We start from the raw sequence: 16,721 nt of genomic DNA, 5'->3' as shown, positions 1-16,721 counted from the left end.
GGAGCTCTTGGAGAGGACGGTCTAGTGGATGAGAGATCTGAGTGAACGTCAGGAGACTTGGGTGCTATTCCCAGCTCTGCTGACTCAATGTGTGACCCTGGGCCAGTCGCTTCCCCAGCTCTGAAAGGAAGCTAACCACACTTGCTTTGAAAGGGCTTTGAAATCCATGAAAAGCGCTTTGGCCCCATGGGTGAAGCACAGACATGCTTGGGCATCAAGCAAGCTGGGATCTTATTCCCATCTCGGTCACTGTATGGCAATTCCCCCTTCTCAGTGCCTCAGTTTCCCCATCTGTAAATTAGATGTGATGACACCTAACTCTTAGAGGTCTGCTGGTGGAATAGGCTACGGACACACAATGGGCTCACTACCCTCATTAGAGGGGGTGTTTGTTTGGGAGAGAATTATATTCTTTGCTTCTCTAAGTCCATATGCATATGTGAAAATCCTGATTAAGTATAGTCCAAGGTGCAGTGGGCATGAGCCCATGGCCCCGGCTAGCTCATGGAGCCCAAGGTTCTACATATTGAGCCTCCACCCATCCATTACCATAAGGGACGTCACTGGCTTGGTGCCAATGATGGGTGTGCTGGGTTTCCCTGGACCCAACAGGCTGAGTGAACAGGGAGACGGGGCGACTCACGAGGCTCCTCCCCCTTTTTCTCCCTTCCCAGCTTGACAAGATGCTGGACCCCCAGGTGTGGCGAGAGGCAGCCACTCAGGTCTTCTTCGCCCTGGGCCTGGGCTTTGGAGGTGTCATCGCTTTCTCCAGCTACAACAAGCAGGACAATAACTGCCACTTCGACGCTACCCTCGTCTCCTTCATCAACTTCTTCACCTCCGTGTTGGCCACCCTGGTGGTCTTCGCCGTGCTGGGGTTCAAGGCCAACATCATGAATGAGAAATGTGTGGTGGAGTACGTGTGGATTCCTCTCATTTCCCAGGGGCCTTCTCCTGGCCTTGGTCTCCTGCCCAGGGGGTGAACCCACACAAATGGGGATGCATATTCAGTATCTTCTAGGCCCAGGTCCCCACAGGGTGATTTCAGTGGGAGTTAGGTGCCTAAATGCCATTGAGGATCTGGATCCTAGTCCTTTAGCGCGTGCATTGAAAGCTCATGCTTGTAGATCCAGGAGCTCCCAGTTCAGTCTCCACTCATGACCCAACAGAGATGAAAAGATTGTTACAGGGATAAATGAAACTATAATACCTGGTTGGTGCAGCTGACCTCAACAGCTATACTGGACCTGAATGGGAGATCTCCATGTCTAGGGTATTGCTGGTGACTCACTGTGGGGTGCTCTTTCTCTGAGTCATGCGCTAAGTACCCAGTTCCCACCAGCTTCTAATGAGACCTTACATCCCTTTGGAAATCCAAGCTTAAAGCAGAGGTATTGGCCTGACTGTCCTGGGCAAATCCAACTTGGCTAATTACATTCTAAATTCCTCCTCCAATTTCAGTTGGAGATGGGATTCTCTTTCACCTCCTGTCCTCAACTGGTGCGTAGCTATGTGATGTTAAAGAGCTTCTGTGCTCTACTGCAGAAGTGGCTGCGTTTCAGCGCTGGGTGAAGCGAGCGCTATACCTAGTTTCTAAAAAGTTCACATTGCCTTTGGATCTCTGGATGAGTGCCGCTACCTACGACAAATTTATAAACATGAGGGGCAAGCATTGGAGCCGTGCTGGCATCTGGGCACTGCTGCACGGACTCTTGTTGGTCCCAGAGAGATCATGGTCTAGAGTTGGTAGTCAAGGCAGCTTTTCTCCTTGTACTCACAGCAAGTGCTGCAGAGATGGAGGCTAGCGCTGGATGCAGGAGGAGAGGGAGTGTGCCACCTTCAGTGCTTTTGATGGCAGGGTTGCCTCCCAGCGCACTTACATTGTGGGAGAATGTTGCTGCTGATGCCCCGCTTTACTCCCACTGTCCCACCTCCACATGCAGTGCCCTGCCTGGCCCATAGGGGGTGATCACATTCCACCTCATCTCCATTGCAGGGTTGGGGCTCCATGGGTGACTCTGGCTTTGCTCTCCATAGGAACACTGAGAAGATCCTGGGCTACCTAAACACCCACATTCTGAGCCATGACCTCATCCCGCCCCATGTGAACTTCTCCCATCTCACGGCCAAGGATTACAGCGAGATGTACCAAGTGATCATGACAGTGAAGGAGGACCACTTCAAGGAGCTGGGCTTGGACCCCTGCCTGCTAGAGGATGAGCTCAACAAGGTGCCTGGGGATGGTCGCTTCAGAGCTAGGGGTAGCGCAGGGGAAAGGGGGGGTTTCAGGTGTAGGTGTGGCTGTTGGGCTTGCAAATGCATTTCTGTTTTTATGCACATGTCCCCAGTGTATTTCTCTCCTGAGTCTCACACAGCTGTCCCTCTTCTCTCCCCGTGCAGTCAGTGCAGGGAACTGGCCTGGCCTTCATCGCCTTCACTGAAGCCATGACCCACTTCCCAGCTTCTCCTTTCTGGTCTGTGATGTTCTTCCTGATGCTGATAAACCTGGGGCTGGGCAGCATGATTGGGACCATGGCGGGTATCACCACCCCTATCATTGACACCTTCAAGGTGCGGAAGGAAGTTTTCACAGGTGAGGTTCTTTCTGGCTGCACTGTCTTGGGGGCAGGGGGTTCTCCATTTCCTTGGGGTGGGCACGGTGACTCAAGCAGGTGGATTGGAGACTGCAGCATCGGCTGGCTTGTGAGGCCCAGTCAGAGCTCATCTCCACCAGCAGGGCTGAACCTTAGGATGTCCCAGGAGCGTGCACAGATACCTCATCTCTCTGTCTGCATTATAGGAAGGGCCCGAGGTTAGCTGGAACAGGGGAGCAGAGCTTGCTCCCAGAGGGATCCTGAGAAAAACCTGGATGAAGAGGAGGCTGAATGTGGGAGGGAGGTGGGGGGGGGGAATGGAACTCTGGATCTAGTGAGGCCCAGGTTACCTAGGCACTGGATTGGCTGTTGAGTTGCTGGGAGTGGGTTGGAAAGATGACAACCTTTGGAAGGTGGGAACAACCCTGCTTCCTTCTGCTCTTGGGAGTGCCAGGCTGTGGATCCGTGACTGCAAATAACATTGAAGTAGCATATGTCATAACTAGAGATGGACCAGAACTGAAACTCCAGACCCAAAATTTTGGAGGTGTTTGAGATCCAGATCTGCACCTTTAGTGGCCTCGGCATTTTGGACTGTTTTGGGGACACACTGTGTGCCTTCTACCACTGCCATATATGTTCATCGCTAGTTCTTCTCAATGCATTTAATGATTTAATATTAACACAGCACCTGCTGTCCCTAGCAATCCCAAAGCAGAGGGAGATGAATTGTGGGGAGGGCACTAGACTGGGCCTCAGGAGACCTGGGTTCTATTCCTGGCTCTGCCACTGACTAACTCTTGCCAGTTGACAAGTCATGTTGTTGCTCTGTGCCTCAGTTTCCCTTCATCCCTTTGTCTTTTAGAAATTCTTCACAGCAGGGCTATCTCACAATATGTATGTGTGGTGCCTCGCACAATGGGACCTTGACCATGGCTGGGGCTTCTACTTGCTGCTGTAATGCAAATCATAATAATAAACTTCCTATTTTTCTCTGAGAACCACTGACCCATCCTTCCTCCTCCTGCAACTCATTGCAATGGGACTGGTCCCAGAGCTGAAAGTTAAGCACTTGCATAAGACTTTGCAGGATCAGGGCCCAGGTGACAAAAGAGGCAAACAGTAGGATGACAAGGCAACAGTAGAGACCAGTGCATTAGCATAGGTTTGTAGCCACAGCAGTCTCAGCAGGTTGCCAGACTCACCGATGCTCAGGGCTGGTGCTTCCATTTAGGCGACCTAGGCGGTCGCCTAAGGCACCAGGATTTGGGGGGCAGCATTTTGCCATCCTCGGTGGTAATTTGGTGGCGACGGGTCCTTCCGCGCTCCAGGTATTCGGCGGCAATTCTGCGGCGGGTCCTTCACTCGCTCCGGGACCTGCTGCTGAAGTGTCCTGAAGACCGGAAGTGCAGAAGGACCCCTGCCTAGGGTGCCAAAAACCCTGGCGCCACTCCTGCCGATGCTCAGGAATGCTTGTTGTTGTTTACTATTCCATCAGTAGATTTGAGGATGTATTAATTTAGGCTGGGGGAGTTATTAGAACCCCATTCTTCCCCCACCCCGAGTTCCACGTTCCCCTGGAGGAGCTATGCTGACGGTGACCATGTGCTTTTTGCAGTTGGCTGTTGCATCGTCGCCTTCCTGATAGGCTTGATCTTCGTGCAGCACTCAGGGAATTACTTTGTCACCATGTTTGACGATTACTCTGCCACGCTGCCACTCACGGTCGTGGTGATCCTGGAGAACATTGCCGTGGCCTGGATTTATGGTACCAAGAAGTAAGAACTCATGCAACGGCAATAATGACACCTCTGCTGCCTCTATTAGTCCAGCTGGATTCCTAAGCTTTCTCCTTTAACCCCTTGCTCCAAATATGTAATGGTATTGAGGTTAGTGCCAAGCCACCTATCTCTGTCCTGAGGTGGCACCTCAAGGTTAGGAGCATTGACAGGCAAAGCTTGAGGCAGGGATCAACAATTTCCCCCACTGTCTAATCCCAGGGCTAGGACCAGAGCATAGGCCAGTCCTGAAGGCATTTGTAGAGGTCCCATCAAGGAGATCTAACCCTGGAGGGGTCAACAGATAGTCACGAGCTCACAGGGCCAGATTCTCCCTGGGCCTGCAATTAGTGGAGTCATCTTCACCCATGCAAAAGAAGTACAGATCGGAATGGTCGTGTATTGCACCCACTGTGGTTTGATATGCAATATCACATAAGGCACAGGGTAACTGAGAATCTGGCCCATAGGCCAGAAAGGGGCCATTATGATGGTGGACTCTATCCTTCTGCATTTAAGGCAAGCCATAGCATTTAATCTGGATATAAAGAGGGGATCTAGAACTTGGTCTAAGTGTACAGATGGCTAAAATAATTTGGAAAACGTAACCCCACCCTGGAACCAAACCATGTCTGAAATGTTTGATTCCACTTGTCTTCATTGCTTGTCATTTCCCTTCTCTTGAGGATTCGAGAGGGGTCCGGAATCAGGAACGCTGCAGTCCCAAGGTAGCTGCTCCTGGGAGCGTCTGGGGGCTCGCCAGACCCAGGAGAAATTCCAGGAGTCCCTCATGTGGACTTTTCCCAGGCCAGCTCTGCAGCCTCAAGAGCTTCAAAAAGCTAAGAGAAGCTTTTGGATCCTTCTCTGGACCTAAGCTGACCTCTGACCATTTCTAGGGTCACCCAATGCTTAGTTCACTGAGACGGTTACTGGGTAGGAGTTTTCCACCTGAAGTGGCGGGAAAGGAGAAGGCAGGACTCTTGTGCTCCATCCATTTGGGTTTCCTGTCCTTCCTCTCCAGGTTCATGCAGGAACTGACAGAAATGCTGGGCTTCCGGCCATACATCTTCTACTTCTACACCTGGAAGTACATCTCTCCCCTCTGCATGGCTGTGCTAATGACAGCCAGCATCATCCAGCTGGGAGTCAACCCACCGAGCTACAGCGCTTGGATCAGAGAGGAGGTGAGTACAGGAACACCAGCTTTTAGTGAGTCCTCTCCTCCACAGTTCCAGCCCTGAGGCCCTTATTCAGTTTTCACTCAGTCTTTACCTTCCTCATGGGAAGTCTGCCTGCGTAATGCCTGGGTCAACACTGAGCGAAGGTTTGGTTCCAGGTTAGTGGCTGGGAATTCTCTGCTTCCACTGTGTTTGGTAATTGACTTCCTGTCCACCTCCACCTCCATCCCTGAAGCTCTGAACTGCCCTTTCCTTCTTATATAGACCACACAATTGGCAGGAGATGATGGGTGAGGGACAACCAGACTCTGGGAAAGTTTTCCTTCGTGATAAGCACACCTACAGTAGATGGATCTCTCTGTACCCCCTTCCCTCAGACATCAAGTGAATCGGCAGAGAGCTAGACAGTGGTCTCCTGCCTCCCTTTATTAAGTTCCCCTATACACCATGTCCTGGTCCTCTCTAAGACCTGGAGGACTAAGATCTCAATGACCCTGACTTAACTCCACAGTGATAACGTCCTGTCCTCTGCCTATGTACCTTCATGGAGGTGTAGACACTCATGTCCACTGTACTGAAGCTGCCTCTTTCTCTTCCAGGCTGCGGAGAAGTTTCTCTATTACCCAACGTGGGCTATGGCCATCCTCATCTGTCTCATCATCCTGGCCACCCTCCCACTGCCTGTGGTCTTCATCCTCCGTCAGTTCCACCTGGTGTCCGATGGCTCCAACGCTCTCTCCGTCACCTACAAGAAGGGCCGGATGATGAAGGACATCTCCAACCTAGAGGACAATGATGAGACTCGCTTCATCTTGAGCAAAGTGCCCAGCGAGACTCCATCCCCGATGCCCACGCACCGTTCCTACCTGGGCCCGGGAAACGCTTCCCCAATGGAGATGAGCAGTGCACCCAATGGACGCTATGGGAGTGGGTACCACTTGGCCAGCACCCCTGAATCTGAACTGTGATGGACACCCACCAGTCCTTGCCCCGCCCCCACCCCCCAGTGCCTAGGAGAGGAGGCAACTGGGGAATGGATCCTGTCCATTTGTGGAACAAAAAGAAAAAAAGAAGAAACCCTTCCTAGAATGTTAGCAAGTAAGCAGTCATTTCCCAGGCAAGGTTGGGAAGAAGGCATCGTGGGAGGGTACTGGATTTCCCTCTCAGCAATTCCAATCAAAAAGGCAGGATCCCTTGTCAGCTGCCCTTGTGAGGAAAAACAAAACAAAACAAGACACTGCAATAAATTTGATCAGTATGTTTCCAGAGAGAAAAAATTGGAGACCAAACCAAGCATCTCTTGATTTCCAAGCATCAGAAGTTCAGAGAAGGGATACAAAATGAGGTGACAGCCAAAGACGTTTCCTCTTTTAACCTGGAGTTCTTCCCCCTCCTCTTGTTTTCCCCTAGTTAGGAGAAGAGATGGCTCTTATTCCATTGATCACATTTGACCACCCGTGTTCATAGCCTGATGGACAGCCATCACCTGATGGGGTTTTACCTGGGGTGGTGGTCATGGCACCACCTTTGGTTTTGTAGCTCTGGAGACACCCAAAGAGCTCAGCTTTAATGGACATTTCTTACCCAGCGCAGACGCATCTTGAGTGGACAAAACTTTACAGTGAGCGGCAGCAACTAGTTGACCCTTTGGTATCTGTTGTGTTACAATGGATGTTGGTTAGACACACATGGGGAATATGTCCATGAGTCATGTCAGGGTGGGGTGGGATCTCCTTCTAAACTGAGCTGCAGTGAGCACAGCCACTTATTATACAGTGTTACTCCATCCAAAGTGGCACAGGACCTCCGGTGCAACCACTATTTCAGGTGTGTGAGCATGTGCCATGTCCATAGGCCAGAATTTGAGCAGGGTGACACTGGTGTAGATCAGGAGAACCTCTGGAGTCGTTCCTGATTTGCAGCTGGGTAACTGTGAGCAAGCTCCAGCCCCAGGATTTTCATTTTCAATGCATGGTGTGAAAGAAGCCCCCTAGACTGGTGAATGATATACCCTAGCCCTCCTAGATACAAAGATGAGTAGAGAGAATCTGGGGTTATTGGATTCTGATTACAATCTTGGGTTAGCTTTTGTAGGAAATAGAGTCCCATGATCTAAATTCTGCCCTTATTTAGAGAGGTGTCATCTGGGTGTGATGGAAGCTGACTGTGTATGTTTCTTCCTGTTCACTAGCCTCATTCATCTAAAAGCAAGAGTCCAAATTCCTCCCTAGTGTATCTCCGTAGATGTCAGTGGCCTTACAGCAGGGGTGTAGTTGGCTCAGAGACTTCATGCCGAGTTTGCAGCGGGATGGAAACGTAGGTTGCAGCGTATCAGAGGGGTAACCGTGTTAGTCTGGATCTGTAAAAAGCAGCAAAGAGTCCTGTGGGACTTTATAGACTAACAGATGTATTGGAGCATAAGCTTTCGTGGGTGAATACCCACTTCGTCAGACGCATGTAATGGAAATTTCCAGAGGCAGGTATAAATATGCAATTTCCATTACATGTGTCTGATGAAGTGGGTATTCACCCATGAAAGCTTATGCTCTAATACATCTGTTAGTCTATAAGGTGCCACAGGACTCTTTGTAGGTTGCAGCGTGCACTGTGTGTTATGGAGGCTCCTGTAAGTTAGTGCGAGGTCTTGGCATGTCTGGTGGTGAGCCCCTGTCTGTCACACTCATCCATGAGATTTAGGGCTTGGGTGGGGAAAATAATTGTGAGTATCTCCCATCCATTTAAGTATATTTTTTAACCTGCTCTTCCTTACTCCTGTTGTACTTAGTGCCAGCTCGATGATATTTCATGCCAGCACATAGGCCAGGCTGATCTCCCCTTGTCCTTGCAAAGACTGGGAGACCTTCTCCCCTCTCATTCTTTGCTGTCCACTCTGCTGAGAGTCAATCCCCTCTTGAGGAAACATGGAAAGACTGAAGGATGAGAGAAAAGCCCCGGAGCTTTTTGCTGCTTCGTTCATTTCCCTTAGCACTGTTTCTGCCCATAGGTCCATCTCCTCTGAGGCTTCGCTCATGCAACCTGTGAGCCTTTAAATAATAACCGTTGGCCCTTCTATTGCACCAGTCATCCAAGGTCTGGAAGCACTTTATGGACATTAATTGAGCCCCACAGTAGCCATTTTACAGACGGGAAAATTGAGGCACAGACTGGGCCATGGTTACAGTGTGAAGCAGTGACACTGCTGGGAATCTAACCCATGACACCCAATTCCCTATCCCTGTGCTAAAAATTGGGCCTTGTCCCGTAAGCCACCCATGGGGCTTTTCCAAGGTAAGGTCACATGACTCAGCAACCACAGGCAAGGGGTACATCTCCCTTGCAATCTTCTGAGTTAGAAACAGTGTGGCCATAATTTTGTGTTCGTGCACCAGTGTGGCATTCAGTTAGGGTGACTTACGTACCACGGGGCGGAACAGCGCATAGCTGGAGAGACAACTAGCAAATGGGTATTCGAGGAAGTAGAGCATCCCACTCCTTTATTTTGTGCTCCCAACCCTCCCCTAATATACTGGGGTCATATTCAAGCGTAAGTGGGTACAGCTCCAACTGCTTTCAATGGAAGCTACACCTGCTCACGTTGGAGCTGAATGAGGGCCGCACAGAATGCCAAACGGGCCCAATTCAGATCCTACAGTGGTTTTATCCTGGTGTAACTCCATTGATGCCAGTGATGTAGATGAGATCAGAATTGGGTCCAACGAGCCAAATCGATGCTGGTGTAAAGTAGTATAGCTCCACTGATTTCACAGTCTTTACTCCAGTTTACATCAACTGGAGATCTTGCCCCAGGAAGGGTAAGTTACACTGGCTTTGCATGCTCACTGGCCCCCCTCCTATCCCTCCACCCCCATTCAAAGCAGTCTTTCGCTGCTTCTGGGTTAGAGTGTTAGCCTACGGCATGGGAGACAGACCTTCATTCCTTGCGCTGCCACAGACGTTTTGTGGGATCTTGAGCAAGTCCCCCAGGCCCCGATCCTGGAAGAAATTTGGACCCAGGGCCAGCTCCAGGCACCAGCTTCGCAAGCAGATGCCTGGGGCAGCCAATGAAGAGGGGCAGCACCTCCAGCACCTCCACCTCCTGCCGCCGAATTGCCGCCATAGAATGAAGCAGCAGTAGAGTAGCTGCTGAATTGCCACCAATCACAATCGTGGCTTTTTTTTTTTTTTTTTTTCCTGCTTGGGGCTGCAAAAACACTAGATCTGGCCCTGTTTGGGCCTCTAACTCCCATTGCAATCAACAAAAATACATTTCGGGATCTGGGCCTTTGTCTCTCTGTGCTTCAGTTGTCCAGCTGTGACAGCACTGCTCTACCTCGCAGGGGGTTGAGGATAAACACACTAAGAAAAGATAGCGTAAGATGCAAATCAGGCCCAACCCTGGCCATTTACACCCAAACACCATTTCACTTCTGTTCCGTAGGACCCACTGGGTTCCCACAAGCTACTAGGGCTTGTGTCACTTCCTCTGGCTTTTGTACCATCACCATACTCTTTCTCCCGATTCACCTTGTTTTCCTGGGCAATGCATTAGGAGTCACCACATGGGTCCCGCTAACCTTTGGAGCAGAATGAAAGTGATGAATGTGCCCTGTGCCGAGTCGAGTTGTTTGCGTCTGAGGCTGATTTTGCCTAGCTGGTTCATTTGCTTCGAGATGGGGACAGAGCAGCTGCAGGATGACCCTGGAAGGATCCATTAGCCGCTTGATAGACGCCAGCATCCCTAAGAAATTTCCACCTCAGATAATAGAGAATTTAAACCCAAGAGGGAATCAGAAGGGTTAGGAATTGGCTCTTTTCCAAACTTCATGGGAGAAACACAGAGCTAGATCCCCTGCTGGTGGAAATTTCATTTTGACCTCAGTGATTTGCACCAACTGTGACCAGGACCCCACTTTTTTTCTGCTCTCATCTACACTGGCGTCTCTTCACGGATTTCCATAGCGTTACCCCTGACTTGCACTGAGGCGAGAATCAGGCCTGGCATTTGAATCACTCAGCTGAGCAGTACCTCAGCCTGGAATTGCAAATCTGTCATCTGACCCCACTCCGCAGGATGAGGAGAGTAGCAGATGGGACAGAAGTGCAGGTCAGAGGCAGTTTGGGGAGAGCAGGGTATTGATGGCATCAGAGCCGAGTCTGTTCTGCTTGCAGCTTGGAGTCCCTGTCACCCAGGGAGCTTTGTAGAGGACTTCTGCTGGGACAGCTGGCCATGGGCAGTCAGAATCAAAGCCACCCCTCTCCCTCTCTGCATCACTTTGTGTCGCAATCACTCTCCTTCCCACCGTGCATAGGAACACAGGGATGGCCTCACCTCTTCAGATCAGGGTCCACCTCCCCCAGGGCCCAGCACCAGCTGCTTTACAGAAAGGTCCAAGGAATCGTCTGGTGCTTAGTCATGGAATAACGTGCCCACTGGGGACGGGTCCTTCCAAACTTCCTCTCTTTCTCCCCCTCCAGGTCTTTTCGCACCCATTGGGCCCCAGAATCCCAAGCAGGGGATTATCAAAGGAGCACAAGCATTATACCTGATGCAGCCTTCCCAGACTGCATCTGTAGAGCCACTAAAGCAGGCTACGAGCTGGTGCAAATCAGTGTCGCTCCATTGGAGTTAATGGAGCCAGATCCCCTGCTGGTGTCGTGCCATTGGAGTTAAGGGCCAGAGCCCCAGCTGGTGTGAATCAGTCATAGTTCCATTGGAGTCAGTTTGCCCCCAAACAATCCCCAGCTGATGTCAATCAGCTCTAGTTCCAATTGGAGTCAGTGAGGCCAGATCCCTAGCTGGCGTAAAGTAGTTCCAGCCACTTTAATGAAACAATGCTGACTTATGCCAGCTAGAGATCTCGCCCACCCTCTCCTGAGTTAACGCTTTCGAGCCAGCAACCAATCCACTCAGTCCCCCTCCCTCTTCTTGTGGTGTGTCAGCAGTGATGGTAGAAAGGTGAAGAACAGCTCTGTCACCTATATACATATATACATAATAACCTATAGTTTCTATTTCTATTGTATATTTACTCTGTAAATGTTGGTGTAAATTCTGTTAAATGACGAACATATTCCAAAGTGACCCGTAGGCTATTCTCATTCTCAGTGCTGTACAGATCTATTTTCATTGTGTATTTGAGATATTTATAATTTCTTAGTCTAGTGTGTGATTGGCAGCTGTCCCGCCACGTTGCCCACAATAGGGAGCTACAAGTGGGAGCTGCCTTCATTTTTTTTTCCGTGGAAGTACAGTATTGCTTGTGGCGTTTGCTAGATAATAGGTTCAGGGTGGGGTTTAAGTGTTAGGTGCTGTATGCAGTCAGTGTGTGTGTGTGTTATGGTTAATAGATGCTACATGTGTATGTTATGTTAAGATATTTTGGTAATTCAACCACTCTTCAGTTTCTATTAACAACTAATTTTAGTCTGTTTATAACAGCAAACATGCCCTAGGGTACGTTCCCAGATCTTGCGCTCTCCCTGGCAGGGGAAGGGTTAAAGCTGATCAGCTGCAGGGTTTTATGGCCAATGTTCAATTTCTATCGCGCTCTCTCAGACATGAGGATGAGCCAATATTATGACTGCATGCACTTTTTTTTTCCTAATTGCAAAAATTTGATAGATTGAAACCCTGTGGAATTAGTGGCCTTGGATGGGGTCAGTGAGGATTGGGGAGCAATAAGGGGTGTTCTCAGAAAGTGTCCCCACCTATCCTTGAGGGGACACTTAGCTGGCACCTGTCTGCTGAGGGGAGGCTGGTTTACTCAAGCACAGGATACAACTTCAACAAGCACAATAGCCTCTAATGAAGAATTGACCAACTTGCACAGCCTGCGTGGGAGCTACCAGCACTGTTTGTAACTCCACTCTCACCAGCTCCTTTACCCTGCCCAGCCCCACAGTATCTCTGGTGCTCCTCAGCAGATAGCCCTCCCTCTTTGCCCTCCAGGAAGAGCCTGCCCCCTGCTCTGCTGAGCAGTCTTTTATATATGGGCCACTCCAGCAAGTTTTCTCCTGATTGGCTCTCCCAATAAACCCTTTCCTGATTGGCTGGGTTCTGCGCAGTATCTTCAAGGTTGTCTTAACCCTTCTCCTGCCTCTATGGGACAGCCGCCCCACCACACCCCCCATCTTTTTAGTGAGGATGAAATACCCGCCCCCAAACACTTCCAACCTTGGGAGAGTGGGGAGGTCAAAATCCCAATCTGGTTTAGTACATGGTCCAGTTATTTACAAAACTCTAGATCTGAACTTTGGAGATGTTCAGAATCCAGATCTGAGATTTTGGAAGCTTGTGTCTGACTCTGCTAAGTGTCCCTCGAACAGACAGCTGATTTTGCCTTTTGCTGCTAAACCACTGGCAGGACCAAGTGGCAGCCCAGCCCCTCTGCGAAGTGATATTTCTATCCAGGTGGCAGTAAGTGGGATGGGTAATGGTTTCTGGCAATACATTCCCATGCACCGTGCTTTTAGTAACATACCGTAGATCATTGTCCTTGTCAATACCTGTTGGTGGCTGAATAGGTGGTGTAATTTCAGACTGGATGCCATTTCTGCCACTGCGAGAATGGGGCGAGCGAATCTCCACATCTCCCCCTAATGGCCTTGTGCAGTATTACTGGGTGATGCCATCCCACTGCTCGGCTACCTATAGAGGACCTGGTGACTCAGCATTGCACTCAGCTGATCCCACAGTCCCTACCTTGTTTGTGTTTTGCTCAGGTCGCTTAGACGGGAGCCAGATCTCATTATCTTGTGGAGTTTATTATTGTAGATGTTCTCTCTGCATCCCCTGCCTTTCATTTTGTCTAGAGGGGAATCTTCCTGGCCAGCGGTGTCCTTGCGTGAAGGAGGCAGCCATGAGGGGCACCTCATAGGCTGATAGATCGCAAGGCCAGAAAGGCCCATGGTGATCGTCTAGTCAGAAGTCCTGTATCGCGCAGGCCGTAGGACTTCCCCAAAGTAAATCCTAGAGCAGATTGTCTAGAAAAGAATCCCTCCTCCATTTAAAAATGGTCAGTGGTGGAGACTCCACCACAACCCTTGGTAGAAGAGGGACCTTCGGAGCTGCATACTTCACCCCCAGACCAGTTCTGAACTGCTCCTCAGCTCCTGGTTCTGTTCACTCCTAGTCAGTGAGAGCCTGTGGGAATGAGATGAGGTGGGGCACCATTACAGACCCATCACCCACCAGGTCAGCTACCTGATGCAGGTTCTGTCTACATTGCAGGTCGGTAGGCACAGCTGTGCTAGCTGGCATGGGTAATCATAGGAATGAAGACGGGACTGGGATTCGGCAGAGGCCAGCTGCCCAAAGACAAGCTTGCTGGGGAGAGTGGATACGTAATTGCGTTGTTAGCCCTTGCCACCATGTTGACACTGCCATTGTTACCCATGCCAGCTAGATTAAAGCTAGCAGGGGTATGCCTACCTGTGCTGCAAACACGCCACAACCTGCATAGACATATACCTACAGACCAAAAGGGCTTTGGGAATCAATGGGAGATTTTCCATTCCTCTGAGCATGGGGTTTTCCTGTGCTGAGCCTAGCAGGCACTGTGGTACTGCAGAGTGGCAAATACGGTGCCCAGTGTATGTCCCAGAATCCTTTGCATTTGGAAACCAAGGGCCTGATCCCCAGAGCAGACAATGGCTAGACTCCCATTGGCTTCCAAGAGCTTTAGATCAGGCCCCAGAGGAGCAGAAACAAGGGCTAAGAAGCAGGGGAGGGCGGCGGGGAAGAGGTATAGTTGCCAGTGAGCTAAGGGCTGACCCTGAGTAGCAAGGCCTTTAGGCCACGTGCCCCACAGTGAGGTGGCCCCAGCTGTAGCAGAGAAGAGCCCTCAGAGTGGTTGCGGTGTGTTGTGTGAGCTGCTGTGGTGATTAAACTTTGGGAAGCACATATCTGATGAACCCCTACTGTACAAGGCAAAGCACAGAACTCGTCGTCTCACGTAGAATATAGCCGGTGTATTTACAAAGCACACCCTGGGCCGGCAGGAAAATGTATAGTAGGAGAAAGATACTGTAACAACCATAACTGAGTCCCATTAAAGTCTCTTCTTATCAAGCGCCGCCTTCTGGACTTCCTTTCTTGAGCTCCGTGTCTGGGTAACTCAAAGCTTCGGGGAACGGGGATGTCACATGAAAAACAGGAGCAGCTGTGATGCTATCTTGGGGCACCCAGGACAGTGAGTCACCGTGTTACCCCCCCCCCCCCTCGGCTTCAGTGAGAGACAGGCTTGCTGGTACTTAACTGAGGTCAGCTCCCTGATGCCCCTAGTCTCTTAGCTGCTTCCACTTCCATTTCCTCAGCTCTGCCAGCCCCGAGTGTGCTTTCCGGTGTACCCCAATACCCTCACAAAGTGTCCCCCTGTAGTATCCAGCCCCTGGTACTGGACACTCAACAGTAATTACCAGGGTCTCTGTTCCCAGCTTGATTAGTACAACTCAGGATTTCGTCCTTTATAACTACATTGCACAGAGAGAGCTTTATAGTGGAACAATCCTACGTGTTTTATCAAAGATTAAGCTGTAAGAGACACCAAGTATGTCTAATGGAAGCAGAAATGGTTACATATAAAACAAAAAGTGTAACACACTTCTTGAAGTCGAAACTTAACTTTACCAGGCTGGAATCTTTGTCTAAGGTAGGTTAGCACTTAAAGCAACCACCCAGTGACACCATCCCTGGATGCAAAAATTGCTGTCTTTTTGGCTCCCTTTGCGATTGGCTAAAGATGTCCCCTTATACTCCATTGTTGCTCTCCCCAGAGTCAGTAAAGTCCCCTAATGTCTATTCCATGGTGTTTGGTGGCTTCATATTCACTTCACAACCTCATGTTGAGTCGTGTGCAAATGGGCTTCTATTGTGTTGACTTACAATGCTTCATTTACACATGAGAGAGTGAGACACATTTTCACTCCTGTGTGGGGGAGACCTGTTTGCTGGCTCTGCTTGGGACGCAGGTTTTAAAGCCTGTGTCTAGTAAATAGACACAACTTCTGACATATCGTCTGTTCATCCAGCATGCCATGATAAGCATAAGGATCAACTTGATCCTGGCTTTCATATCAGATCTCACATAGCATTCTTTACAGATAAATACAGTGACAGGAACGTGTCAGATGTAGTGAGTTTCTCAGGCCTGCCACGGGCTGCTGATCCAGAACTGTGACCCCTTTGCCAGAGGGCACTAAGGGGTCACGGCAGGGATTACAAGGGCAATACAGATGATCCTGAAGGAGGGATCTGGCTGCAATGACAGAAGAGGGAGATTTTAATGGAGAGCATAAATATCTATCCATCCATCCAACAAACCCTCTGTCTATGTCTGTCTATCACTCTACGTGTCTCTCTGTGTGTGTGTGTGTGTGTGTGTGTGTGTGTGTGTGGGCATCTCTTTAGCTATTTGTACAGCAATTAGCACAGGAGGTCAGGGCCTTCAGGCAGTACAAATAATACTTAATGAGCTCAGTCTATTGCCATATGATCTCCTATATGGTGCTTCAGTCATCAGCCAGGCTCTGTGCAATGTAGTTATAAAGGACCATGTTTACCGGCCCTCACTTTTAAATGCCTAGAAAACCACTGGAAGAACAATGGGACCCCCTAAGCTTGAGCTACGTGCTTAGGCTCCCTCGTCAGTGAATGGGGAAGAGACAGGCACCTAAGATTAGGATGCACAAAAGCCACACATTAGGCAGGGAGCCACCTAAGTCAGCCACTGGGAGATGCTGCCGAGAGGTTGGGGGGTGGGAAACGGGGGATTTTAGAGCCACAGGGCTTGCTCAGAGGTATATCCCTGCCCTAAGGACGCTGGTGGGTCAGAAAGATCCCAGGTAGACTCCATGAGGGGAGCCTCAGAGAGTTTTCCTCCAGCCCAAAGCACTAGCATGTGGGTGGTTAGGATGATTAAACCCAGGTGGAGTTGACACTTCTAAACCTCTTCCAGCCACAAGGTGGCGCCTTCTCCCTGCAAAAAAACACTAGGAGCCACTTCACTGTGCAAACAGCATGAGCTGTTAGGACTCCCCCATTTGTCTGAAATTTGCAAATAACAGTCAGTCACTTTCCTCACTAACCCTTGCCATGGTATACGTTCACTTTAAAAATGCCCTTGACTCTGTGATAACATAAGAAACTATTAATTTTCATAGCAATTTGGCGC

At 49.9% G+C, this 16,721-nt stretch overlaps 1 protein-coding gene across 1 annotated transcript in view; it reads left to right on the top strand.

Moving 5' to 3' along the window:
- The window catches only part of SLC6A17 (solute carrier family 6 member 17), a 53,564-nt gene extending 40,892 nt beyond the window's left edge, over positions 1-12,672 (top strand). Inside the window, exons 7-12 of the mRNA XM_032804894.2 lie at positions 675-916; positions 2,038-2,230; positions 2,401-2,593; positions 4,213-4,372; positions 5,394-5,556; positions 6,150-12,672. Of these exons, the coding sequence (XP_032660785.1) occupies positions 675-916; positions 2,038-2,230; positions 2,401-2,593; positions 4,213-4,372; positions 5,394-5,556; positions 6,150-6,518 (1,320 nt within the window). The 3' untranslated portion in view covers positions 6,519-12,672. The remainder of the gene's footprint in view (positions 1-674; positions 917-2,037; positions 2,231-2,400; positions 2,594-4,212; positions 4,373-5,393; positions 5,557-6,149) is intronic.
- The last annotated feature ends 4,049 nt before the right edge of the window (positions 12,673-16,721 follow it).

Source organism: Chelonoidis abingdonii, chromosome 4 (genome assembly GCF_003597395.2).
Source record: "Chelonoidis abingdonii isolate Lonesome George chromosome 4, CheloAbing_2.0, whole genome shotgun sequence".
In the NCBI taxonomy this organism is placed as follows: domain Eukaryota; kingdom Metazoa; phylum Chordata; order Testudines; family Testudinidae; genus Chelonoidis; species Chelonoidis abingdonii.
Note: the sequence above shows the minus strand (reverse complement) of the source record. Positions and strands in the feature narration are given on the sequence as shown.